This window comes from Megascapheus bottae, chromosome 25 (genome assembly GCF_031878675.1).
Source record: "Megascapheus bottae isolate mThoBot1 chromosome 25, mThoBot2.hap1, whole genome shotgun sequence".
Lineage (NCBI taxonomy): Eukaryota > Metazoa > Chordata > Mammalia > Rodentia > Geomyidae > Megascapheus > Megascapheus bottae.
The window spans coordinates 25,469,373-25,495,218 of record NC_143533.1 but is presented as its reverse complement, the minus strand read 5'-3'; the positions used below and the strand labels follow the sequence as shown (position 1 = coordinate 25,495,218).

Here is a 25,846-nt window from a genome sequence, read left to right as displayed (position 1 = left end):
CACAGATGCTCTTATTACCTGAGCTACACCTTCATTCTCTAAACTAGTGACTTATTAATTTATGGGCATATATTAATTGATGAGGGTACTTTCTTTGTGACATTTCCATGTATACATATAATATATATGTTATTTATATATGTGTATGTATGATGCATCTCAGTCAGCTCTGTCACTTTCTCCTTTGTCCTGCCCCTTCTTTTTATTAAAACTGAGCTTTTACATCATATTTCAGATGTCATATTCTACAGACAAGTAGTCAAGAAACAAATCTCTATGCAATCACTGGCACATAGATAATAACATAATTCAAATTAAGGTGAGACTTTGTATGTCATAGATATTGATCGCTATATCAATATATGTCTATAGAATATATATCCTAAGATACATTTATACTTCCAAGTCCATGTCAGTGACATGGAGTGCTCTTGTACTGTTTGGATCTCTATCCACTGATCAAGGAGACCTTTTGTTCCTTGACTTATCTGTTGGTCTTGACTTACTCAATATGATTTGCTCTAGTTTCACCCACTTCCCAGCGAATGCCATTATTTTATCTTGTCTGTTGGCTGTGTAGAATTCCATTGTGTATATGTACCACATTTTTTGTATCCAGTGATTTGTAGTGGGGCATCTGGGTTGTGTCCATCGCCTGGCTATTGTGAACAGTGCAGAGATGAACATGGCTGAGCAGGTGTCCTCATCTTATCCTGGGTTATGATGCTCAGGGTAGATGCCCAGGAGTGGCATGGCGGGATTGTAGGGAAGGTCTATTTTCAGTTGTTTTTTTTTTTTTTAAGACCATTTTGCAATTTATCTTAAAGTGTCTTTATTCTGTTTCCACATGGAAAGGAATCCTTGGACTCAAAAGTTTTGTGCTATGTCTTAGGGAGGGTGTATTTTTTTTTTTTTTTTTGCCAGTCCTGGGCTTGAGCTCAGGGCTTGAGCACTGTCCTTGGACTTTTCTCAAGGTTAGAGCTCTACCACTTGAGCCTCAGCATCACTTCCAGCTTTTTGCTACATTATGTGGGGTACCAAGGAATTGAACCCGGGTCTTCGTGCATGCTAGGCAAGCACTCTACCACTACGCCAAACTCCCGGCCCTATTTTCAGTTTTTTGAGGAACCTCCAAATCCTCCACGCTGCCTTCCAGAGTGGCTGTGCTAGTTTATGTTCCCACCAGTAGGGTTCCTCTTTCTCCACAACCCAGCCAGCATTTGTCATTGTCTGAGTTCAGAATGTTGGCCATTCGGACTGGGGTAAGGTGGTATCTTAAGGTTGCTTTTGTTTGCATTTCCTTTATGACCATGGATGCTGAGCATTTTCTCATATCTTTTTCTGCCATTTTAACCTCTTCTTTTGATAAGTCTCTCTTTAGTTCCCTTGCCCATTTAGTGATTGGTTTGTTGGGTTTGAGGGGGATTAGTTTCTTGAGTTCCCTGTAGATGCTGGATATTAAGCCTTTGTCTCATGTATTATTAGTAAGTATCTTTTCCCAATTGTTTGGCTGTCTTTCTACTTTAATAAAAGCTTTTTTTTTTTTTTTTTTTGGTGGTTTATGGGGCTTGATCTCAGTCTGGGCGCTCTGTCCCTGAGCTCTTCAGCTCAAAGCTACCACCCTAGCCTTGATTCAAGCCCCACTTCCCATTTTATAGAGGTTAATTGGAAATACGAGTCTCAGGTGCTTTTGTGCCCGGGTTGGCTTTGAACCTTGATCCTCAGATCTCAGACTCCTGAGTAGTTAGGATTACAGGTGTGAGCCACTGTGCCCAGCTTTTTAGTAGCTATGTTTTTTTTTTTTTTTGCCAGTCCTGGGCTTGAGCTCAGGGCCTGAACACTGTCCTTGGACTTTCTCAAGGCTAGAGCTCTACCACTTGAGCCTCAGCACCACTTCCGACTTTTTTCTATGTATGTGGTACCGAGGAATCGAACCCGGGTCTTCATGCACGGTAGGCAAGCACTTTAACCACTAGGCCAAACTCCTGGCCCCGTAGCTATGTTTTTTTATCTGTGTAGAAACTTTTTATTTTTAGGTAGTCCTATTTGTCAAGTCTCTTTCCAATCTGTTGTGACTCTGGGATTCTGTTCAGGAAGTGTTTGCTTGTGCCTATGAGTTCCAGTGTCTCTCCTAATCTATCATGTAGCAGTTTCAGGGTTTCAGGTCTGATATTAAGGCCTTTGATCTATTTTGAGTTAATGTTTGTGCATGGTGATAGGCTGATACCAATGTTTAGTTTTCTGCATGTGGCTACCCAGTTTTGCCAGCACCAATAATTGAATAGGCTGTGTTTGTTCCATTGTATATCTCTGGCTCCTTTGTCAAATACAAGTCGACTATAGGTATGTGGTTTTATTTCTGGATCTTCTATTCTGCTCCATTGATCTTCTGGTTTATTTTTGTGCCAATATCATGCTATTTTTGTTATTATGGCTCTATAGTAGAGTTTGAAGTCTGGTATCGTAATACCACCTGCTATTCTAGGTCTTTTGTTGTTCCATATGAACCTTTGGATTACACCTTCTATTTCAGTAAAGAGTGTCTTTGGGATTTTGATGGGGATTGCATTGAATTTGTATATCATTTTTGGTAGTATGGCCATTTTCACTATATTGGTTCTCCCTACCCATAAGCATGGGATGTCTTTCCATTTCCTTGTATCCTCTTTAATTTCTTTTGTTAGGCTTTTATAGTTTTCATTAAGTAATTCCTTTACATCCTTGGTTAGGTTAATTTCTAAATATTTTATTCTTTTGGTGGCTATTGCCAATGGGATTATGTTCTTGATTTCGTCTCCTGTTTGCATATTGTTGGCGTACAGAAAGCCTACTGACTTTTGCAGGTTGATTTTGTATCTTGCCACTTTGCAAGTGGTTTATTTGTTCTAGGAGTTTGGGAGTGGAGTTTATTGGGTCGTTCAGGTATAGGATCATGTCATTTGCGAATAGGGATAGTTTAATTTCTTCTTTCCCTATGATGTCCTTCTCTTGCCTTATTGCTCTAAGGATTCCAGCACTATATTGAAGAGAAGTGGAGAGAGTGGGCATCCCTGTCTAGTTCCTGATTTTAAGGTAAATGGTTCTAGTCTTTCTCTATTTAGTATGATACTGGCTGTAGGTTTGTCATATATGGCTTTATTTATTTTAAGGAATGTACCTTATTCATATTTTTTCTAGTGCTTTCAACATAAATGGATGTTGTATTTAGTCAAAATGCCTTCTTGGAGTCCAGAGAAATTATCATATGATTCTTAACCTTAGCTCTACTGATATGATGTATTACATTAATTGACTTGCGAATGTTAAACCAGCCTTGCATCTGTGGGATAAAGCTACTTGACTGTAGTGTATAATTTTAAAAATTTGTTTCTGGATTCTGTTAGCTAGTATTTTATTGAGGAGCTTTGCATCTGTGTCCATTAGAAAGATAGGTCTGTAGTTCTCTTTTTTTTGTTGGGTCTTTTCCTGGTTTGGGGATGATTGTGATATTAGCTTCATAAAATGAGTATGATATGGCTCCTTCTGCTTCTATTTCTCGGAAGTGTTTCAAGAGTATAGATAATAATTCATCTTTAAAAGTCTTGTAGAATTCCATCGTGAAACCGTCTGGACCTGGGCTCTTTTTGGTTGGCATTTCCCTGATTGCTTCCGCTATCTATCTCATTGTATGAGATTGGTTTGTTCAGTTGCCTTATCGCTTCTTGGTTCAATGTGGGTAGCCTATATTTATTTAAGAAATCATCCATTTCTTCTAAATTTTCCTGTTTCTTTGAATATAGGCCCTGGAAGTACTTACTCATAATGGACTGAATTTCTTGAATATCAACCGTGATTGTTCCTGTAGGATCTCTAATCTTGTTTGAGTCTCCCCTCTCCTTTTTTTGATTAGTGTTGCCAGGGGGCTGCCAATTTTGTTGATTCTTTCAAAGAACCAACTTTTTGATTTATTAATTTTATATATAGTAGAACTTACTTCAATCTCTAATATTTCTGATTTTATTTTTTGTTATTTCTATCCATCTGGTTGTTTTAGAATTAACTTCTTCTGTCTCTTGTAGGTGCTTCAGTTTCTTCTTTAGGTTGTTTATAGGAGCTTCTGTCTTTTTAATGTGGTCTCCTCGTGTGGTAAATTTGCTGTGTCCTATTAATTCCTTTGTGATGTATCTTAATTGTCATTACATTAAAGAAAAATTTGAATTTCTTCTTTGATTTTTTTTCTGTAACCCAGGAGTTATTCAGAAGTGTGTTGTTCAGCTTCCTTTATTATGTTGTTTAGAACTAGTCTGATGTCACTGTGATCAGATAGAATACAGGGGATTATGTCAGTCTCCTATCTGCTTACGTTTTCTGTGTGAACTATTATATGATCTATTTTGGAGCATGTTCCATGTGCTGCTGAGAAAAATATATAGTGTTTTGCTGTTAGGTGGAAGACTCTGTGTATGTCTGTTAAGCCTAGCTGGGCTATGGTGTCATTTAACTCAGAGGTGTCTTTGCAGATCTTTTGCTGAGCTGCTCTGTCTTTTGATGAGAGTGGCGTATTGAAGTCTCCCACTATGACTGTGTTTGAGTCTATCTTGTCCTGTAACTCTGAGTTTGCTTGACATACTTAGGGGTTCTCATGTTGGGGGAGTAAATGTTTATAACTGTAATATTCTGGTTATGAATTGACCCCTTTACTAATATGTGATGGCCATCTTTATCTTTATGTACTGATTTTACCGAAAAGTTAATTTTGTCAGAGATTGCTACTCCTGCTTTTTTGCACGGTGCGTTAGAGCCAGTCCTGGGACTTGAACTCAGGGCCTGGATGGCAGCCCTTGACTTCTTTTTGTTCAAGACTGGCATGCTACCACCTGAGGCACAGCTCCTGGCAGGTTTCTGTATTTTTAAAATCCCTGCTTCCAATTCAGAATCAACCTTAGAAGGCCAAGTATTCTCCCTAAGCCAGTCAGACAGGACACCGCATGTCTAGGTGACGTGCCCCCGCCTCCTTGGGCCAGGAAGCTCCAGTGGAGACACACCTGAAGCACTCACTTTTTTCTACTGTAACGCTGTCATGCTCCCATGTGTCTTCAAGTGTTTTCTCCTGGGTGGTCCTCATTTATTTTTACACACAAGTGGAAACAAGCGGGTCATTTGGAATGATCTGCTATATGCCAGGGATTTGGTGGAGAGAAATTCATCACGAGAGCCTATTGAAAGCAATGCAAGCAGAACTGCCTGTTACAGAACCTGTTTACATTGCATGGAAACCACCGCGAGTGATGGCCACGGAGGACATTTGGCTAGATATAATAGGAAAGGGGAACCAGAGGCTGCTCAGACAGGTAGAGGATTCTCTGCCAAGGTGGCTACTTCGTAATCTCCTGGCAGTGTAGATTGTACGAGTGGACAGAAGACAAAGTCGCCTCATAAGAGATGTAACCATGGTTGTGACTGATGTGCTGGAGTCTTAATTCTTTCTAAAACAGAGTCAGATGCATTTGTGACTTGCTTTGTTGATATTTCAGAAACAAAATAAAACCAGGAAGAATAATAAAAACTCATAATTACTCATCAGAAGTTTCAGAAAAATGAGAAATTAAACTGTAGAGCATGTAGCTTTGTGAGCATCAGCTGGGGAAGATGGCACAGCCAGACAGGTTTTTTGTGCCCTTCTCATAGCAGTCTGTGCTGGGAGTGTGACTCCCCCCCCACTTTTTTTTGGTGGGGCTTGAACTCTGAGCTCTTCAGCTCAAGGCTACGACTCTACCACTTGCCACAGTACCACTTCCGGTTTTCTGGTGGTTAGAGGTAGGAGTTGTGCTCAGCTGGCTTTGAGCTTGCATCCTGAGATCCTAGCCTCCTTTGTAACTAGGATTAGAGATGCGAGCCACTGGTGCCCAGCAAAATCGAACGTTTTTCCCCACGGTCGTGAGGCTTGAACTCTCAGGGCCTGGGTGCTGTCCCTGGGCCTGTTTGTGCCCAAGGCTGTGTCCTACCGCACGAGCCACGGCCCCACTTCCTCCCTTTTCTCTTGTTCCAGTAAAAGTCTCCTATACTTACGGATGGAACAGTGAGGTCTGTAGTGCAGTCACTTTAGCACATGATCTTATTTTTTTTTTTTTTTTTTGCCAGTCCTGGGCTTGAGCTCAGGGCCTGAGCACTGTCCTTGGGCTTTCTCAAGGCTAGCGCTCTACCACTTGAGCCTCAGCACCACTTCTGGCTTTTTCTATGTATGTGGGGTGCTGAGGAATCGAACCCGGGTCTTCGTGCATGCTAGGCAAGCACTCTTACCACTAGGCCAAACTCCCAGCCCCATGATCTTATTTCTGAAATGCTAATTTGGGGAGTTATTTTGGGCAATTTCTGCTAAAATGGAAAGAAAAGCCGCCACCTACACTGTACTACAGTGATAATTTTTTTTTACAGTTGGATTTTTTTATCAAAGAATTTATTAACATTGATTTTTACATCATATTTCAAGTGATGTGTTTAACAAACAAGTATTCAGGAAGGGAATCTGTATACAATCACTGGCACTTAGATTTTAGAACATAATTAAGATTAGCCCGAGGGTTTGTATGTCATAGATACATATTAACCTATGTAATAAAGCATTATGTCTATAGAGTCATAAGTTTTTATGTCTGTGTAGTTGTGTTTATATTTTTAATGCCATGTCCATAGCATTGGGTATGCAAATACTGAGTCCTCGCTCTTGTACTGTTTGGATCTAATAGCCACATATTAAGGATACCATGCGTTTACAGTGATAATTTTGACTTTGTGTTTCAGATAGACTATAAATCATTTTAATAAACTTATTTTCTGTTGTTCTAGTGACTCTTTACTGAGTCATTTATGAAGTTAACATTAAAAATCAGTGCATGACCAGTGATTGCAGACTAATATGTGCCATAACTCACCAAAGTCTTTTCAGATGGGGACCAAGGCCTGGGTCTCTGATCAGCCTCTCAGCACTCAGGCATTCCAGAGATTTTTCAGGGCAGTGTTTTCCCTTTGCCATCTGAGCTATCTTATGAAGAGGCTTTTGGGAACACATCTCAGCTCACATCTGCACTAGACAAATCGTACACACTGAGATGGACTTCCTCATTATGTCAGGTACATAAAGGTCCCTGAAGAATTGCAGTCATTAAGCAGATGCACAGGTGTTAACCACGTGCATCATCGCTGCACTGTGTTGACCGCTGTGAAACGGGCCAAGGAGGTGAGCACTGCTGGTTCACCCCTGTACGCCCAGCTCCTCAGGAGGCGTGTCTGCGAGACTCATGCCCAGATAACCGCCGGAGAACCAGAAGGGGAGCTGTGCAATGCTAGCCTTGAGCACAAAAGCTCGAAGAGAGTGCCCAGGCCCTGAGTTCAAACCCTTGGTCTCCCCCCTTTCCCTTCCTCTCCGTTCCTCCCCTCCCCCCACTCACCAGGCAGAAGAAAAGATGGAACATTTATTCTCCATGTTTTCCAATTTGTGTGTGTGTGCGCACGCGTGCGTGTGTGCAGGTGTGTGGCACATATCCACGCTCACCTGTGTATGCCTAGACACTGTCCCCGAGCTGTCTTGCTCAAGGCTAGTGTTCTACCACTTGGGCAAAGTTGCACTTTCAGCTTTTTCTTTTCTTGTGGTTAATCGGAAGATTAGAGTCTCAAAGCTCAGGCTGGCTTCAAGCCAAGGTCCTGAGATCTCAGCCTCCTGAGCAGCTGGGATGACAGGTGTGAGCCACCTCGCCCGGCCCTGTTTCCATGCTGACTGGTGAGGGGAGTCACCGGGAAACACGGCTGGGCAGGTGGCTTTGGATAAATGTCCAGGAACGGTGGGCTGGATCACAGGGCAGCTGTGCAGCTCCTCCTTCTGAGGAATCCTGTGGGGTAGTGGCTGTGCCGGTTCACTACCCAGCACAAGGTGGACGCTGTGCTTCCTTCTTGAGGACTAGGACAAGATGGAGTCTTGGTGTTCTTCTAATTGTCTTTATGGCCAGAGATGTGTGTCTGTTGAATATTTTTACCTCTTCTCTGCAAAGTCTCTGTTTAGCTCCTTTGTTCATTAATTTTTTTCAATTTTATTAATGGATTCTTTAGGGGTTTATTTTCTTCTTCTTCTTCTTCTTCTTCTTCTTCTTCTTCTTCTTCTTCTTCTTCTTCTTCTTCTTCTTCTTCTTTTTTTTTGGCAGTCCTGAGCACTGTCCTTGGATTTTCTCAAGGCTGGAAATCTACCACTCGAGCCTCAGCACCACTTCTGGCTTTTTTCTTTGTGTGTGGTACCGAGGAATTGAACCTGGCTCTTTGTGCATGCTAGGCAAGCACTCAACCACTAGGCCAAACTCCAGGGGTTTATTTTCTTGAGCACTTTTTTTTTTGGCCAGTCCTGGGCTTGGGCTCAGGGCCTGAGTGCTGTCCTTGGACTTTCTCAAGGCTAGAGCTCTACCCCTTGAGCCACAGCACCATTTTTGGCTTTTTTCTATGTATGTGGTACTGAGGAATCGAACCTGGGTCTTCGTGCATGCTAGGCAAGCACTCTACCACTAGGCCACACTCCCAGCCCCTTTCTTGAGCACTTTGTATATTCTGGGTATTAAGCCCTTGTTAGACGCATAGCCAATAGAGATCTTCCATTCAGTAGGCTGTCTTTTTCGCTTAGTGACTTGCCTTTGCTATGTAGAAACTCTTTAGCTTGATGTGATCCCTTCTGTCATTCTCTCTGCTGAGCCCCTAGAATTGTATACAGGAAGTCTCTGCCTATGCCATTGCCTCCCCTACACCTCTTAAAAGTGGCTCCCAGAGCTTGGGCTGAGGTCTTCGGTGCATTTTGAATGGATACTAATACAAGCTCACATTTGCCTTTTGTTGGCTTATAGGAAAAGCCATCTGAAAACAGAAATGTTTCCTTCGCATTAGGCTTTCCTTTTCCACTTGCTGTGTAGGTATGAGGATATGCACACCAGCATGCCTCCCTGCCCCCAAGTCCCTTTCTGTATTTAGGAGGTTATAAAGTGTGGGGGAGATAGCCTATGAAGTGTGTGTCTCTCTCTGAGGTGGGAACGCTTCCGAGGCAGCACCCCACTGCAGTGTCCTGTCCTGGTGGACACACTGTCCAAGTGAGTGACGCAGCGCTCCTGTGGACGAGGGAATCCTTGGATGATGTCATGGGAAGTTGGCCTTCACAGTGTCAGGAAAGCCCCCAATTCTGAGGAGCTGAGAGCTTCATCTGCAGAAGACAGTACTGATTTGAATTGTTTAAGGCATAAATCATTTTGTGGATAAAATCACTTTCTAGAGCCCAACGAACCTTAGCTTAGATGCACATTTTGAAGAAAGCTCAGCGTGGTTCCTGCCCACAGCGGGATCGGAGCTCAACAGGCAGGGAGTGGCCGACATCTGTCAGCCTCCCATAGGGTACACAGATTCATGGCACATTTCTGCTGGCTTTTGCCTTGCCTCCCAAACAGGGCGAGGAGACAAGCCAACAGTAGTTAATGCCTTTAGGTTCTGATACATCTCAAAGGTATTGGAGACAGGACAGATGTTTGCTTTTGTGAATACTGGATTTTTCTGGTAGATAGGTAGATAATATATGCAAATTACATATATGCATATATACTTTGCCTTAGGATTTTCACCTTTTTTCTTTAGGAACCTTATAGGTCCTAGAGAATAGAGAAAGACTGGCTCCGGAAGGCAGTATACTAGGATAAATTTAAACTCATCTGTGACAAACCACTAGAAAAGCCAGATCAGATGGCCATCACTGTAAGCAGAGGCCACCCACAGCTGCTGCAAAGGAACTGAAAGCCTGAGAAGAGTGCCCCCCCCCTTTTTTTTGGTAGATCATGTGGCTTGAACCAGCCTGGGTGCTGTCTCTGAGCTCTTCAGCTCAAGGCTACCACCCCACCCTTGAGCCAAGTCCCACTTCCAATTTTCTAGAGGTTAACTGGAAATAAAGAGTTTGTATAAGGGCTGGGAGTTTGGCCTAGTGGTTAAAGTGCTTGCCTAGCATGCATGAAGACCCGGGTTCGATTCCTCGGTACCACATACATAGAAAAAAGCCAGAAGTGGTGCTGAGGCTCAAGTGGTAGAGCTCTAGCCTTGAGAAAGCCCAAGGACAGTGCTCAGGCCCTGAGTTCAAGCCCAGGACTGGCAAAAGAAAAAAAAGTGTGTCAGGTCCTTCTGTGCCCAGGCTGGCTTTGAACTTGGTCCTCAGATCTCAGCCTCCTGAGTAGCTAGGGTGATTACAGGTTTGAACAGTGAGCCCAGCTAGCTTTTAGTTTTTTTTTGTCACGTTTGTACTGTCCTGGGACTTGAACTTAAGGCCAAGGTACTATACTTGAGGGTTTTTTTTTTTGTTTGTTTCTTCTTCTTCTTCTTCTTTTTTTTTTTATGTGGGTCATGGGACTTGAACTTGGCCTGGGCACTATCCTTGAGTTCTTCAGCTCAAGGCTACCGCCCTACCCTTGAGCCACACCCTATTTCCTGTTTTCAAGAGGTTAATTGGAGGTAGGAGTCTCAGGTCCTTTAGTGCCCAGGCTGGCTTTGAACCTCGACCCTCAGATCTCAGCCTCCTGAGTAGCTAGGATTATAGGCGTGAGCCACCATGCCCGGCTTATCATTGAGTTTTTTACTCAAGGCCTGGTGCTTCACCATTTGAGACAGCTCTATTTGGTGGTGGTGGTTGTTGGTGGTGATGGTGATGGTATCCTGATCATGATCATGGGGCTTGAACTCAGGGCCTGGGACTGTCCCTGAACTTTTTGCTCAAGGTCAGCACTCTACCACAACTCCACTTCTGGTTTTTAGGTGCTTACTTGGAGATAAGCGTGTTATGGGTTTGCTGTCTGAGCTGACTTTGAACTGCAGTTCTCAGATCTCAGCTTCCTGAGCTTGCAGGTGTGAGCCATTAGCGCCCAGCTTTCCTTCAGCTCTGTCCTGGACTTTTCTGCCAGGCTGGCTTGGAATCAGGATTCTCATGTCTCAGTAACCTGAGTAGTAGGCTCTGTGAGCCACCAGCTCCAGCTCAGGTTTTCTCTTAACCATTCCAAAGCTGATGGTGATTATAGCAGTCCAGAAGTGGCATTTTGTTTTCTAGTTCTGCAGTTATGAGGAGGAATGAGTGAATGAAAAGTCTTACATTTTATCCTATGAGGTGCTAAATACCCAAGTATAAATTCCTCATCCTTAAGAGTTTGGTTCGCCCATCACTGTCTTAGTTTCTGCTGGAACAAGCCGAGCCTGTTTTTCAACTTCTCAGTCTAAAGTGCTCTTTCATCTGCCATTGTAGAAAAGTGGCCAGACAGTTTTCCTGTGGGCAGTGGAAGGAGAGAGGTGACCCTGTGCCCATTCAGGAATGTAAGGCCAGGAGCTGGGCTGGACCTGGGAGGACAGAGTCACAAGGGGCTGCAACGATGTCACGGAGGAGCCGGGAAGGGCCATGGACCACAGAGAAGAGGCCTGTGCCAGCCACGGCCCCACACAGGAGGCAGCCACAGGGCAGGTGGCAGTGGAGCCTCCCTCTTGGCTGGAGGCAGCCACAGCTGAGCCGTGAGTTAGCACAGACAGCCATGCATCCTTCTCTGAAGCCGAGACTCCAGTCACTCCAAAAGAGAGAGGAGGCTGGGAGCTTGGCCTAGGGGTAGAGATTGCTGAGCGTGCACCAAGACCCAGGTTTACACAGAAAAAGCTGGAGGTGATAGAGCCCTAGGACAGTGCCCAGGCCCTGAGCTCAAGCCAGATGGAGAAACTGGCATGTTCCTTTAGAGGGCATCGCGTGAGTCCTGGCGCTTCACGAAAGCAGCCACCTCTTTGCGGCACAGTGGTGGGGTGGAGTGGCGCCAGAGGACGGCTGTGGCTTTCATGGTGCCAGTGAGACATCACCACACCACCGCGTACCAAAACTCCATTTTTCTGAAGGCAAGCGGGGTCATCCTTGTGGGTGCCTCTGGTAGATGGACCCGGTGGTACCTTCAGTGCCTGCACCGCTCCCACGCGCCACCACCCCTCCACCACGCCTGGTTTCGGAAACCTTGACCTCTTGGCGTTGGTTTTGTCGTTGGTATGACAGGAAACACCTTGGTGGCTGTGGATCTTGCAGGTGTGCCCTCATCTGTCCTTTTCCCGGGCTGGCTTTGAACTTTGATCCTCAGATCTCAGCTTCCTGAGTAGCTTCTTTTATAAAGCAGCACTTGCAGTTTGCATTGGGCCATGTGTTCACTTGGCTTGCTGGCATGGTTGGCTTTTTAAGCGCTTCAGAGATCACACTGTGGCCCAGGCTGGCTTGAAACTGCAATTCTTTGGGTCTCAGTCTTCTGAGTGGCTGGATTACAGCATGAGCCATCGGTGTTACTAGAATTTGAACGTAGGCTTTTTTGGGGGTTTAGCCCTGGAGTCAGCACCTCCACTGCTTTCTGCTTTTTTCAAGTTGGTCTGGCCACTCCCTTCCAGGTTCTGGATCCTAGTTAAGGCTTCCGCTTGGCTGGGATAACAAGCACCATCCCCATCTCTTTATGGGTTGAGCTGGATCTTGAGAACTTCTCTGCCCAAGCTAGCCTGGCCCCACGGTCGTCTGAGCTGAGCCTCCTGAGTAGCTAGGATTACAGGCCTTGTTCCCGTGGCGTCATGTCAGGTGGTGGGGATCGGGAGCGGGCCAGTTTACTGGAGCTCACTTCCCTATTCCCCAGGACCTGGTCTCCTTGTGAGCTGACTGAAGCGGATTTCTGCAAGGCTTCAGCAAAGGATAAACAAAAACTCTTGGTACTGTCCATTACCCAGAAACTTGAAGTGGATCAAACATCTCATCCCTTCACACTCTAAGGATCTTGTTAGTCACAATCTTACTGTATAATGTAAAAATTTCCAACTCAATTCAGGTCTATAAATAATCATGATTAAGGCTTCAAATATAGCAGTGCTTTCTTTTCAGGGGGCTATTTCTGTATGATTGCCTGGCTGATGTACAATTTCAGAATACAAATGGCTTTTCTCCATAACTAATGGGAACTCAGCAGGGCGCTGCCCCTCAGGGCCTGTGCATGGACCGTGTGGGCAGAGCGGAGGGCAGAGCAGGAGGAGGCAGTGGCGCTGCCCACCACACCCTCCTTCTGGTCTCAGGAGACCACTGACTCTTGTCATAAATGGTCACGAGCGCACATTATTCTATCCTAAATCAAATACACTGTAGCACAAAGGATAAATGCCGAAGGCTTGTTCTGGCCCTGGTTTCATAATGAGTTAGTGTTTAAGAATGATGTAAATAACTTATAACTATGGCCACTGAAGCAGAACCTATGGCTGTTGTAAAATACTGACCGCAGGATTTATCATGTCTGCTAGAGAAAAGTGGGTGTGGCTTTTCCACAACAGGAAGAGACGGACAGGCCTGCTTTTATACCCCTCCCCCAAAATAGCTGTATTCTGAAGTAACAGTGGGTTTTAGAATCAGTTCACAAGTCTAGTTTTCTTATTAGTTTTGTGACTTTGGACAAATCGTAGAGGTTTTGTTTTTATTATTTATATTTTTTGCCCAGTTCAGGGGCTTGAATCAGGGCCTGAGCACTGTTCTTGGGTTTTCTCAAGGCTAGAGCTTTATCACTTGAGCCACAGCACCATTTCTGGCTTTTTCCATGCATATGTGTTACCAAGGAATCAAGCCCCGGTCTTTGTGCATGCTAGGCAAGCCTTGGACTTCAGTCTCCTGAGTGGTTAGGGTTTCAGGTCGGAGCATTTGGAATAGAAAATTTTTAGGGAAAAGAAAACAGAGACAGTGAAACAAACTTCCTGCGTGGTAAGAACTCAGAAGAAAGCTCGGTGAAGCCTCAAAACTCGAATGCTCAGTGACCTTTTCTTAAGCTCAGGAAGGCCTGTCACGAACTGGACAAACTTTTATTAATTTACACCATCAGGACGTTGCTAATGCCACATGACATTGGAGAAACTAGACAGCAATGTGATGTTTTATACAAGCCGTTCTATCATTTCCTTTCACCTCTAGTTACTGAAAATATGCATTTGAGTCTTATTTTCTAAGTTTTTTGCTGATAGAAAGATAATTGGTCCCCAAGCTGTTCTGAGGAGATAAAGGATGGTGAAACGGTCATTTCCAGAGGGCTTTTCAGAATTGGTAGTCTCTGCTGATTTATTTTGACCACAGCATTTCAGGGCAGGGGTGGTTCATGCCTGTAATCTGAGCTCCCTGCACATATCCAGGAGGGCTGCAGGACCAGCCAGGGCGTGAGGAAAGGGTGAGATGACCTGTCGTCAGAACTGGCTGGGTGTGGTGATACAATCCCCCCCCCAATAAAAAGAGAAAAGGGGGTCTGACACACTCCAGTGCCAGGGTCAAGCAGAGGCGGACCCACCAGGGGCCTCCGCCTGTGTCACCACCGCCCCAAGTGCTGGGTGAGTGAGGGTTTGTCCCGAGCACTCCATGTGGACTCTGTCATCCTCAGAGCATCCTGAGGTCTCAGTGAGCCAGGCAACAAGGATGGGAGCAACTGGCATTGCCAAGGCACCGTGGCCACCAGGTTTTCAGGAGCCCTGCCCTGAAACAAAGCCCCCCAGGACATTCTCCTGTGGAGGCCGAGGACTCGGGTACAGGGGGTCCCTCTCAGTAGAAGCATTCCGTGCTTTATCTTAACTTTGTCAGCAAACCAGAGTCCTGGAAACATTGACATCTTCTCACTCATTTGTCTGCATCAATGTAGAGATTTATTCCTAGCTGCTGAGAATAAACTCTCACAACTCAGCATTTCGCAGGGAAGAAATCTCTATGCTCATTTCATTTTCTTGATGTGCTTTTAAAAATAGCTCCCAAATCGTGACATATTCAAGAAAAACAGGATGGAGAGCAGCAGGACACTAGTCTGAAAGCCTTCCACACCCATTGGTACCGACTCCAGATTAAACAGAAAGTTCCCGAGTTTGAGATGCTGTCATTTATGGTTTGCTCTAAGACAAATCGGATTCTGACTTGGGATTGTGGTTAAGTGTGCAGGAGACAAATCTGTTTGGTTTCCTTTTTTTTTTTTTTTTTTTTTGAAAAGGAAAGGGAAAAACCCTCATTCCTTTGTAAAAAATCCTGTGCCTTATTTCACGGCACCTCCCTGGTCTTCCCAGTGAAGTCCAGGGTCTTTTAATACTTTTGGCAAAGGACTCAATCTCTACCTAAATTTGCTCTTCCATTTTGTAGAGATGTCTGGCACGAAGCGAAGAACGGCCACTCAGCTGGCCAGTGGCGCCTGCTTTGCTTTGGTTGTCTACAGTGGGCGGAGTAAAGCCTGTCTCTTCCAAGAGCGATGGTATTGCAGCAAAGCTTCTTTCCCTCCTGCTTAGCCTGGCGACATGCATCCGCAAATTAAAATCAATTGGTGAGCGTTATTCCCCCATACACAGGGCCACACACCTGCTTTCAAATTTTTATATCCAAGAAATGCCATTAACAGACAGTCTGGCCTGGTCTTTACTCTGGCACCAACCCCCTGCATGTCCCAGGCACTTCTGAACTCATTACACCCTTCCCTGGGGTTGAGGTCATTCACTCACTGCTAGTTCTACTGCCATTGGTGGCTAGAACTACCTTCTATGTGCACCGGAAGCACTGGAACGAGGACTTGTACATACCCTCTGCTGCCTGCTTGCTTACCAGACCTCTCTGTGAGCTGGACTCCAGCAGACCCAGGGGACAGCACTCGTCTTCACAGGGAAAAGGATTTGCTGCCGGGGACGCCTGTGCCTGGCTGTGCATGACTAACTGCAGTGACTCCTGTCCTTTCTCCTGGAGTTCACCAAAACTGTGAGTCTAACATTTTATAGAAAAGCATTTTAATGTGTGATTATAGAAAACTCAATGGAGGAATGCAATCTGAATTGTTGATATACATATATACAAGGCAGGGAGGCCAGGACGAAACAGGTAGAAGTACAAAACACGAGCTGTACTCAGTCCTTGGACTGGGTGAGGGGAGAGCCCTCTTCGGGTGGGCTAGTGGGGCGGTGAGGTGGGGGCTCTGCAGAAACAGCAGGGTCAGAGCCGGCTGTGGAAGGACAGGGGGACGTCGTCTCTGGGGACGTCTTCTCAGGGGGAGTCTCAGCCCGTGTTTCCTGGCTGCAGCTGGCGTCTGCGGGGCTGGGTATTCTGTCACCTTCAGCAGCCACAGCCTCTTCCTCAGTTTCCAACTCTGCATCTGGAGCTTGAGCTTCCTCACCTTCTTCTGCCATGGCAGGTGGCAACTGTAAGAAAGTCTAGTAGAAAAGACAAAAACCAACAGGCTAGGTAGACGCTCCACTACTTGGACCCTGCAGGCCTCCAGGTTATTTGGGGGATGGCTGTAAGTAAGACCTGCTGCTGGGAGCAGCCCTACCTGCTGGTAATGGTGCGTGCTCTGTATGAGGTGCAGGTACATGTTGTACACGAAGTTGGCCATCTGGGGCATGTTCTTTATGATCTGAACTGCGTGCGGCGGCCTCTCTCCGTTCTGGAAGACAGGAGGTGAGGAGATCTAGACATATTTTCTCAGAGTGAGCGAGCCTCTGGGGCGGCAGTGACTCCATCGAAATCCAGTGGTTTTGTATACAGCCAGTGCTGCAAGTGGCACAGGGTTTCCTCTACAGGCAGAACAAGCATCTACCTGTGCGCATGCTCCAAAGGAAACACTGAAACCCATCCTACTCAGTGTTCCCGCACAAGCTCAACTTGTGGTCTGCCCTCCCTGTAGGGTTCTGGGCCAAGGACAGAATGAGATATGGATTCTGAGACACCAGCTCTGCTGGTGTGAAATGAAAATGCAGACAACACCTGTCCTCTGGAGTCATTTATCAATGTCTACCAAATCATAAGTTACAACAGCGATCACCTCAAATCTGCCTACAGACGCTGAAAGGCCTGGAGCCAGGAAGAGCAGACAGTAAGAGGGGTTGGCTGTGAGTGACAGCACTCCACCAGGGGCCACAAAGGGGTTCACACCCACGTGTGTCCTTTGTTGAGCCTTTCCTTCAAAGTGTGTGGGGTAAAGCGGCTGACTGCCTGGCTTTCCAAACCATGTAACTTCTTACCTCCCATCTCTCCTGTAAGTCGAGTCAGGAGGGAAATCTGTGGACACTGAGGGTTGGGGTTCATAGCCAGCTCAGACAGAAAAACCCAGCGAACTGCCACTCTAGCTGAGGGCCAGCTGTGAGTGAAAAGGCCAAACCCCCAGGACTAATTGCCCGACACGTGCATGGTCAGTACCCAGTACAATGTGAGCCTGGTGTGAGGACTGCTGCTCTCCAGGGTGGAGTCAGGCTTACCTTTCTGCTCGTGGGGAAAGGCTCCGTAGGGATTATGTGCAGGTGGAGTGGGCGGGCAGTGAGCTGGGTGAAGGCTGGGGTCAGTTCAAAGCAGTTTTGGAAGAGGGACACTCTGGCGAAGATATAAAGCCCCAGCCTGGCTCTAGACATGGCCACCACTAAACGGCGAACATCCCTTAGGAACAGAACAGAACAAACCCATCAGTGGAGTGTGGATACAGCCAAGTCCGGTGCAGTTACGCTTCGTGACCGCATGCAGGTGGCGCACGCCTGTAATCGTAGCTGCTCAGGAGGCGAGAGCTGAGGAGCAGAGCTCCAAGCCAGCCCGGGCAGGAAAGTCAGGCTCTCACCGCAGTCAGCTACTCAAAAAAAAAATAAGTGTGTTGGACTTAATGATCAAGTACCGTGTGTCACCAACTTCTCTTGTTGGGACCAGGGAAAGGAAGACCACAGATGGACGGCAGAGGTTCACATGACCCTGTGATAGCTCTGCAGCATGGCGGCTTCTCAGCGAGTCCGGCCTGTGAGACAGTGGCTAGCCTCATCCCCCTCCACTGGCTCCTGTTCCTTCAGCGCCAATGCCTGCTGTGGCTCCCTTCGGGTAAGCGGCCAGAAAAGGTGAATGGAGATACAGAAAAGGGAATGTGGGGAGTAGTCACTGGTAGTCATTTTCTTTGCCTAAACAAAAAGCTCTGTAGTCAACAGAGGGCATAATTTTGTGAAGAACAAACTCCATGCGTAGTTTATATAACCAAGGTGAATTGTAAGAGTAGTGAAAACCTCCATAAAGCTGCTGTTTAAAACACAGCCTTGATTACAGCACAATGTTTTCCTGCTTACAAAAAGGCAGGATTCGGGGTTGGGAGTTTGGCCTAGTGGTAAGAGTGCTCGCCTAGCATGCATGAATGAGGCCTGGGTTCCATTCCTCAATACCACAGAAAAAGCTAGAAGTGGTACTGCGGCTCAAGTGGGTAGAGTGCTAGCGTTGAGGTAAAGAAGTTCAGGGGCAGTGCCCAGGCCCGGAGTTGAAGCCCCAGGGCTGGCAAAGAAGAAGAAGAAAAGCATAATAGGCATGAGCCACTGTCAGTGAGCCTAGAGACAACATCTATTCAGCTTGAAGTCAGGCTGAGCACTGTCCCTGAACTCCAAGGTCAGCCCTGGGAAGCCAACCTACCTCAACACACACACCCCTACTTCTGTGAAAAGGAAACCTTAGCAAGTTTAAGTAATAGCCAAATAGCACAACCGACTCTTTCGTGGTTGATAAACTTTACTAGAAATGTCTCTAGGGCTGCTTTGTGATACGAGGATGTCATTCCTGCCCCCGTCCGTAATTAAAATACTGCCTGACAATTCTTAATCTCAGGGGACGGCCTCCTTTATCTCCTGACAATAAAGGACCTTCTGTGGAGGAAAATGAGAAACCCCGCACCATAAAAATCTACCCCAGAGAGACTTTTACCATCTAATTTTTGTTAACTCGATCACAGAACCGTAGCAATGTAGGCTTCTGAAAGAGTCAAGCTGAATGAAATTACAAAATCTCTCCTACCTACCTCAGATGGCCCACCGCCCTGGTCCGAACTAAAGACAGGAGAATGTAATCGTTCTGTTGGCCTTGAAATCTATCAACCGTAGTAACCTATGGAAAAAAGTCATTTTTGAATGCTCATTATCTCACATCACACTGCTGATAAGGAAAAAGAGCAGTAGTCTGCTCTCCTGATACTTATTTTTCATATCTCAAGTTTGGTCTCATACAGAATTCTACCATTTTTCTGGCTACTTCATCTCAACTATTTTCAAAGTCACAGCAAATATAAGATTTTTTTTTTTTTTTTTTTTGGCCAGTCCTGGGCTTGAGCTCAGGGCCTGAGCACTGTCCTTGGACTTTCTCAAGGCTAGAGCTCTACCACTTGAGCCTCAGCACCACTTCTGGCTTTTTTCTATGTATGTGGGACTGAGGAATCGAACCCGGGTCTTCATGCATGCTAGGCAAGCACTTTAACCACTAGGCCAAACTCCCGGCCCAAATACAAGGTTTTTATTGGAAGTCAAGCTGTGCTTGCTCAATGCTAGCCTTAAGCAAAAGCTCAGTAACAGAGCCCAGGACTAACCCTCCTCCCAGCTCATCCTACTGAATGTAGAAATTACACTTGTGGGGAAAAAACAAAAACGACTGTATAGTTCACATTTCTAATACTACAGTGAAACTTCCTGAGCTAATAAAACTGGACAGTTGCAGCTGGTGAAAGTGAACCAGAGTTGTTACAGAGCCCAATTTCTCCTCCGCCTTCGTTTTCTCCCCTACCTTGAGAGAACAGTGGAGAGACGAGGGGATGGAGTGATGATGGGTAGACAGACACCTCTGTTGGACTGCAGAAAATACTGTATGCTTAGAACAAATTACCTTATTTGGCCTTCCGATGAGCGGGTTATTTCCACAGCGTCTGTGGATGATGTCACGTATCAGGTGCTTTTGCCCGTTGTATGTGGTGAGAATACTGATTCTGTCTGCAGGGTAGCCTAGTAAGCACATGTACATGAACAGGGCGACCACATACTCCGCCTCTCCGAGATTCTGTAAGGCAAGAGAGCCACAACGGGGTGCATGTGCAATACAGCTCAGGCCAAAAGGGCAGTCCTGTTCTTGGTTAATTCTCTGACACTTGCAGAGACAAGACAGATCGGTGACCTCACATACAACTCTGGTTCCACCCAAGAAGCTAGTCCAAAATTCAGACTTGTATCTTCCTCACGCTGCTTGTTTTGCACATGCTTCCTGTCTACTGACGCTGTCTATGAGAGAAGGGCATGGCCGACTGCCGCAGATGGGTGAGGAGCCGGGGAACCTGCAAGTGCCTCCCCGAAACTACACAGCTGCCAGGCCCAGCTCAGAGGGGACAGAATCTAAACAGGAGATGGGGCAAGAAAGTACAATGTGAAAATAAAGAAACGGATATGCTGGATTTCAGGTTCTTGGTGACACAAAGTTCTTCATTAAGATTTCTAGTTCTCTGGAAGATGGGAAAGGAAAAAACCCAATGTGGCTGTGTAAATCCTTGCCTTTTCTGTATCGGAAGCAAAGTACATTTATCTAAGTAGTAGCTCTCAGAAGAACAAGTTGTGACTCATGGAATGACAGACCTAGGATTTAGGTATTTTTGGCAAGGTTAATGTAACAAGGTCTCAAGAATCATGTCTGTGTTCACAGTTTCAGTATGAGAACATGAAGTCGTGGCAGGGAAGCAGAGAAAGAATTCAATCTTCACACAGCCTCAAGCAATCCAGCGTGCCTGAGGCTAGCCAGCCCCCCACAGCCTTCCTCACCTGCTCACACTCGATTCTCTTAGCTTTGGGGTGGTGGTGTTCCAGTTCCCTCCCTGGTCACTTGGTAGTGGTACTTTACATTGCTAGGGCAGCAGTGAGGAAGGAACGCTGTTTCTGCTAGTGGCCATGTGGGTATTGAAATGTTTGCAGACGGACTGTCCACAGCAGACCCACAGGAGCTTACAAGCCTGTCCAAGTTCCCAAGACATTCCGGCACCAGCAGCCCCAGGGCCCTCCCCACACCTCCTCTGGTGCACCTTTAGCTCACTGGAAACTGGCCTTTTGTGTGTGTGTGTGTGTGTCAATTAGACTGCTCACAGCCTAGCAAATTCAAAATAAACCTCAAACCATGCGCCTCTTCTTACCTGATAAAAGTATGGATTAGGTTCCGACTCTCCTACTCCCTGGAAATCCTCCACGTTGATGAGCTGGAAGTCGTAGAGTAGGCCAGCATTTGCGGTACTGAACTCTGGCAAGAGCTGCACGTGGGGTAAGTTTCCTAGATTCTTGTATCGCCAGTTGTAGAGGTTGCACAGGCTGTTCAAAGACAAGTTACCACATAGTTCCAACCCTGTGACTTGCAACCAACGTGGGGCACAACGTGGGCTTCCTTTAGCATCCCGTTAAGCAGTAATGCCTGACTTCACCTCACTAACCATCAGGAGACTGAAGATACCGCACACATAGCCCTGCTGTGCTTAGAACTTACTGCCAGGCCAGCAAGGAAGACATCTGAGAATGGCCAGGTGTCTGTGGCTCATGGCTGAAAGCCAGCTTGGACAACGAAATCTGTGACAATCTTTTTGCTTAGGTCGATTGTGGGATTGAACTGTGGGCCTGGGCACGGTCCCTGAGCTCTTGGCTAGTGCTCTACCACTTTGAAGCACAGTGCCACTTTTCTGCGGTTAGCTATAGGTGAGAATCTCACAGACATTAGATCTCAGCCTCCTTAGTAGCTAGGATTAGAGGCGGGAGCCACCATGCACGGCAAAATCTGGGAGACCTCTCTAGTTAACCAAAAAGCCACAAGTGGAGCTGGGCCACGTGGTAGAGCAAGCTCAGGCTCAGCGTCCAGGCGCACCGTGCACACACACAGACGCCCTGGGAGGAGCCGTGTGCCGAGAGCAGTCAGCGCCCTGCCACACGCTCCTCTCCTTCACGGCTCGGCTGGTCCATCTGGGAAGCAGAGATTGGAGGAGCATGGTCTCCTTGGCGGCTCAGGAAGCTCACTGACGGGCGGCAATGTGAGGCTGGCCTCAGGTGAGGGCACGAGACCCCACCTGAAAACCGAGCAGCTCTCCCACCCCGAGGTGTGGTCCCGTACCTGGCTCTGGCTCTCCCCTGGGCATCGAGGTCGACGGTGGGGACCCCGACACGCACAAAGCGGGTGAAGAGGGACTGCTCCATGTTGGAGTACTTCTGGAAGGCCATGTTCTTAATGACTGGGGGCAGCTGGTGGTGGTCGCCAATCATGATCCACCGCTTCAGCCGGCTGAAGCCGTCCTGTGGGTTCTGGACATGGAGAAAGGGGACAGGGCAGACTTCCTGTTCTGTCACACGACGCCAAGCACGGGCGTGCCTGTGGGCCCGGGGACCAGCCTGAACCTCCTTCACCCCTGTCTCTACTCCCTGCGCTTCCCTGAAACATGCTCGACCCTGCACCAAAAAATACATCCCAGTACGAAGAGCTCCCTGCATCGGAGCACTTCCTGTTACACTGCAAATTCAACAGTAAAGGACACTCGACAGCCAAGACACATTCATGTCCCACTACTTAGTAGTACTTAGTAATTTAGGCATGAAATAAAAGCAGTGCAGGAAACATTGGAAATAACCGTGGAAACTAACAAAATTAAAAAACAGTATCCTGGGCCAGGAGTGTGGCCTAGTGGTAGAGGGCTTGCCTAGCATGCACGAAGACCTGAGTTCGATTCCTCAGTACCACACACATAGAGAAAGCTGGAAGTGGTGCTGAGGCTCAAGTGGTAGAGCTCTAGCCATGAAAGTCCAAGGATAAGTGTTCAGGCCCTGAGCTCAAGCCCAGGACTGGCCAAGAAAACAACAGTATCCCCCAAACTACATAGTAATGTATTAAAATTACTATCTTTTCAAAGCATTTTAAATAGCATTCCTCAAAGTAACAAAAACCAGGAATTCGCAACTAAGAGAGGCAGCAATAGCCTTAGAATACATCAAGAAAATGAAGTGGCATTTGGACAACAAGCCCCAGAACTCCCAGCTGCTGAGACCCCCCAGACTCGTACAACTGTCTAGATTCCCCGTTTCTTACCTGCAGAAGAAGAGGTATAAAAGTTTCTATTTCTAGAATCTGAGCAGCCTCTTCCATTAAAATGTTATCATACTGAAAAATACAAGGGTAAAAAAAATCCAACATGAAACCACCTGTTACCAAAACAAGCCAATAATTTGAGATTAAGACAAATTAATCAAAAAGAAAGTTCACGGCCTTACTGGTCACCATGTCCCTGTATTTCCAAGTCACTTTCTAAGCCTCAAATCTGCCCTCCGTACCCTTCAATGAGGAGAAAGTGGGTGCTGCGTCCTTTCCATTTCCAGTCCAGGCCCTCGTGCCACCACACAGGCCCCCTCAATGCAGTGGGACTACCTGATTTAGATGGAGTTGGTCCATAAGGCTTCTAAACTCCACTTGAAAACATAAAACATGTTTCAAACTCACATGATCACAAAATGCATCAATTCCTCTGGATAGCTGATAAATTTTGGTTTCACATTGTCAATATGAGGTGAAAAGAATCTCAGTGGGGCCGGAGTTTGGACTAGTGGTAGAGTGCCTGCCTAGCATGCATAAAGCCCTAGGTTCGATTCCTGAGTACCACATACACAGAAAAAGCTGGAAGTGGTGCTGTGGGTCAGGTGGTAGAGCTCTATTCTGAAGAAAGCTCAAGGACAGTGCCTAGGACCTGAGTTCAAGCCCCACAATGACACAATCCTCACTTCCAGCAGCACACTTAACAGCATTCAAATTTTAAGCAACAGCTATGTGCAGGCACAGTGAATAATAGTGTGTGTTAAAAGCAGGCAAGTCACAGGCTGTCTCCTTTTGTGTGCCATGTGATCAAGACACATTAACCTCTCGAAGTCAACAGCAAGCACATTTCCTGCCTTGGAGTTAAAGGCTTTCATGCTTGGAACACATGAGCAACTAGGGCTGCAGGCACGTTTAATAAGATGGGCGAGTTATATGCTGCCTCAGGCTGTGAGAGCATTGTGCAGTGCTTCTAGTGGTAAAAGTAAAGCACAGATGGACTTCCGGGTATTAGAGACAGCACTGGTATAGATTTGAGTTCACTCGCTCTCCATACAGATGTGTTACTCTCACCCACTGCTAAGACATTCCCAAGGAAGGAAGAACTTGTGGTTTAAAATCAGATGAGCCAGTGTGTGTCTTCACCTTGAAGCCGAGCTTGACCAAGTCGTGTCGCTTTAAGGCCGCATGGGTGCAGGTCATGGCAATGATCTTGGCTTCCTTCACCAGGAGGTACTTGGACCTGTCCAGGCCGCTGCGAAGCAGTTCCGAGGCTCTGAACTCCTGTGGGGAGGGAGGCGTGGAAACGTGCCTTCAGGCTGACACGCCAGGTCAAGCCCTGAGCGACAGAGGTGCCTTCGAGCCTTACCTCGAGCTGAGTGAAGATCTTCTTAATGTGCCTGAAGCACCCCTCAGCAATCTCCATGTCTTCTTCGTAAGATCTGCCTTTGAAGATGGGCTGGGGCGCGTTGGCAAAGTACTCATGGAAAGGGAAGCAATCAGCGACCTGGGCGACCTCAGGTGGCGAGCCCCCCTTGCTCTTCACTCTGCTCATGTACTCCTCCCAGCGAGACATCACCTGCGGGAGGGGCTCATTATGCTTCCCAGAGCTCCCCCGACCCGGTGGAGGGATGAGTCATCTATCAAGCGAAGCTTACTTACAAAGGGAATCAAGACAATAAAGCCACATAACTGCTCATCATAACTTGCAATACCATAAGCTTTCAGTACTCCTCTTCCCCCCTCCCCCCAAAAAAAACAAAAACAAAAACAAAGCTTGTGAAGAATCTTAAGATCCTAGTCCAGGGTCCAGTGTGACGCCTTACCTGATACAAGAAGAAATACCCTGCAGTCTCACAGGTGTAAGAAGCATCTCCAGGAACTCCCAGGCTCTTCTGCAATCGCTTGACTTCTTCCAAAAGTTCTATTCTTCGAGCCAGGACATAATTTACTCTCCCATACCTAGAAACAGTAATAAGACAGAAAGACAAAACTAAGACATTATAAATGGCCAAATCCTAACATATCTAACCATGCAACTTCTTGGTCCATGTTATTCAATGCTGTTTTAAGTGGACTTGGCATTTGCTGGCACACAAATACGTTACCAATCAGTTCCTTTTGCTTTGTAACAAAACTTTCACGAGTGCTACAGTGTGTTCTGGTGTGAGCCCATGATCATAGCTGTGAGCTGGGTGTGTAAGCACTGCTATTATGTCAGCCAGGAGTGTGGCCTAGTGGTAGAGTGCTTGCCTAGCTTGCATGAACACCCGGGTTTGATTCCTCAGTACTACATACATAGAAAAAAGCTGGAAATGGTGCTGTGGCTTAAGTGGTAGAGCTCTAGCCTTGGGAAAGCCCAAAGACAATGCTCAGGCCCCGAGTTCAAGGCCCACGACTGGCAAAAATAAAATAATAAAAATAAAAATTTAGGCTGGGAGTTTGGCCTAGTACCAAGTGCTTGCCCAGCATGCATGAAGACCCGGGTTTGATTCCTTGGTACCATATACACAGAGGCTCAAGTGGTAGAACTCTAGCCTTGAGAAAAAAGTCTAAGGACAGTGCTCAAGCTCAGGAGCTGCAAAAAAAAAATAAAAAGAAAAAATAAAAATAAGAATTGTTTCATAATGTACTATCGTGGAAACTGCACACTTTACTGCAAATGCAATGACGGCATCATGCATTCCTTTTGCACCTTTATTCTCACCAGCATCAGCCATGTGATTTTCTAACTTACTCCCTAACGTGGCTTTAACACAAGGAAATACTTAGGACATAGTTTGGAAGTACCCCTGGCTGACTCCACAGTAAGAATCTAGAGCCCCAGTCTCCCAGCATGCATGCAACATGCTGACTTTTAGGTCTTTAAGCATTTGGTGATCTCTGTGTACAAGAACCCTGAGTAAATAACACAGGAATTTAATATTCTTCTGATACCTATGACCAGTTTACTCA

The 25,846-nt window shown here is 46.3% G+C and overlaps 1 protein-coding gene and 1 long non-coding RNA gene across 3 annotated transcripts in view; one reads left to right on the top strand and one right to left on the bottom strand.

The window, feature by feature from the left end:
- Positions 1–25,846, top strand: part of LOC150046676 (uncharacterized) — a 50,634-nt gene that overhangs the window by 15,313 nt on the left and 9,475 nt on the right. Inside the window, exons 2-3 of the long non-coding RNA XR_016532630.1 lie at positions 15,179–15,781; positions 17,711–17,875. This is a non-coding gene — a long non-coding RNA (uncharacterized LOC150046676). The remainder of the gene's footprint in view (positions 1–15,178; positions 15,782–17,710; positions 17,876–25,846) is intronic.
- Positions 15,794–25,846, bottom strand: part of Aqr (aquarius intron-binding spliceosomal factor) — a 42,987-nt gene continuing 32,934 nt past the window's right edge. Inside the window, exons 25-35 of one of the 2 annotated variants that reach the window (XM_090318646.1) lie at positions 24,718–24,853; positions 24,261–24,470; positions 24,038–24,175; positions 22,895–22,966; positions 21,929–22,116; positions 20,970–21,141; positions 19,685–19,855; positions 18,831–18,916; positions 17,275–17,449; positions 16,350–16,463; positions 15,794–16,230 (exon numbers count right to left, since the gene is read on the bottom strand). In XM_090318646.1, the coding sequence (XP_090174772.1) occupies positions 15,928–16,230; positions 16,350–16,463; positions 17,275–17,449; positions 18,831–18,916; positions 19,685–19,855; positions 20,970–21,141; positions 21,929–22,116; positions 22,895–22,966; positions 24,038–24,175; positions 24,261–24,470; positions 24,718–24,853 (1,765 nt within the window). In that variant the 3' untranslated portion in view covers positions 15,794–15,927. The remainder of the gene's footprint in view (positions 16,231–16,349; positions 16,464–17,274; positions 17,450–18,830; positions 18,917–19,684; positions 19,856–20,969; positions 21,142–21,928; positions 22,117–22,894; positions 22,967–24,037; positions 24,176–24,260; positions 24,471–24,717; positions 24,854–25,846) is intronic. The other variant, XM_090318645.1, reaches the window with a different exon arrangement.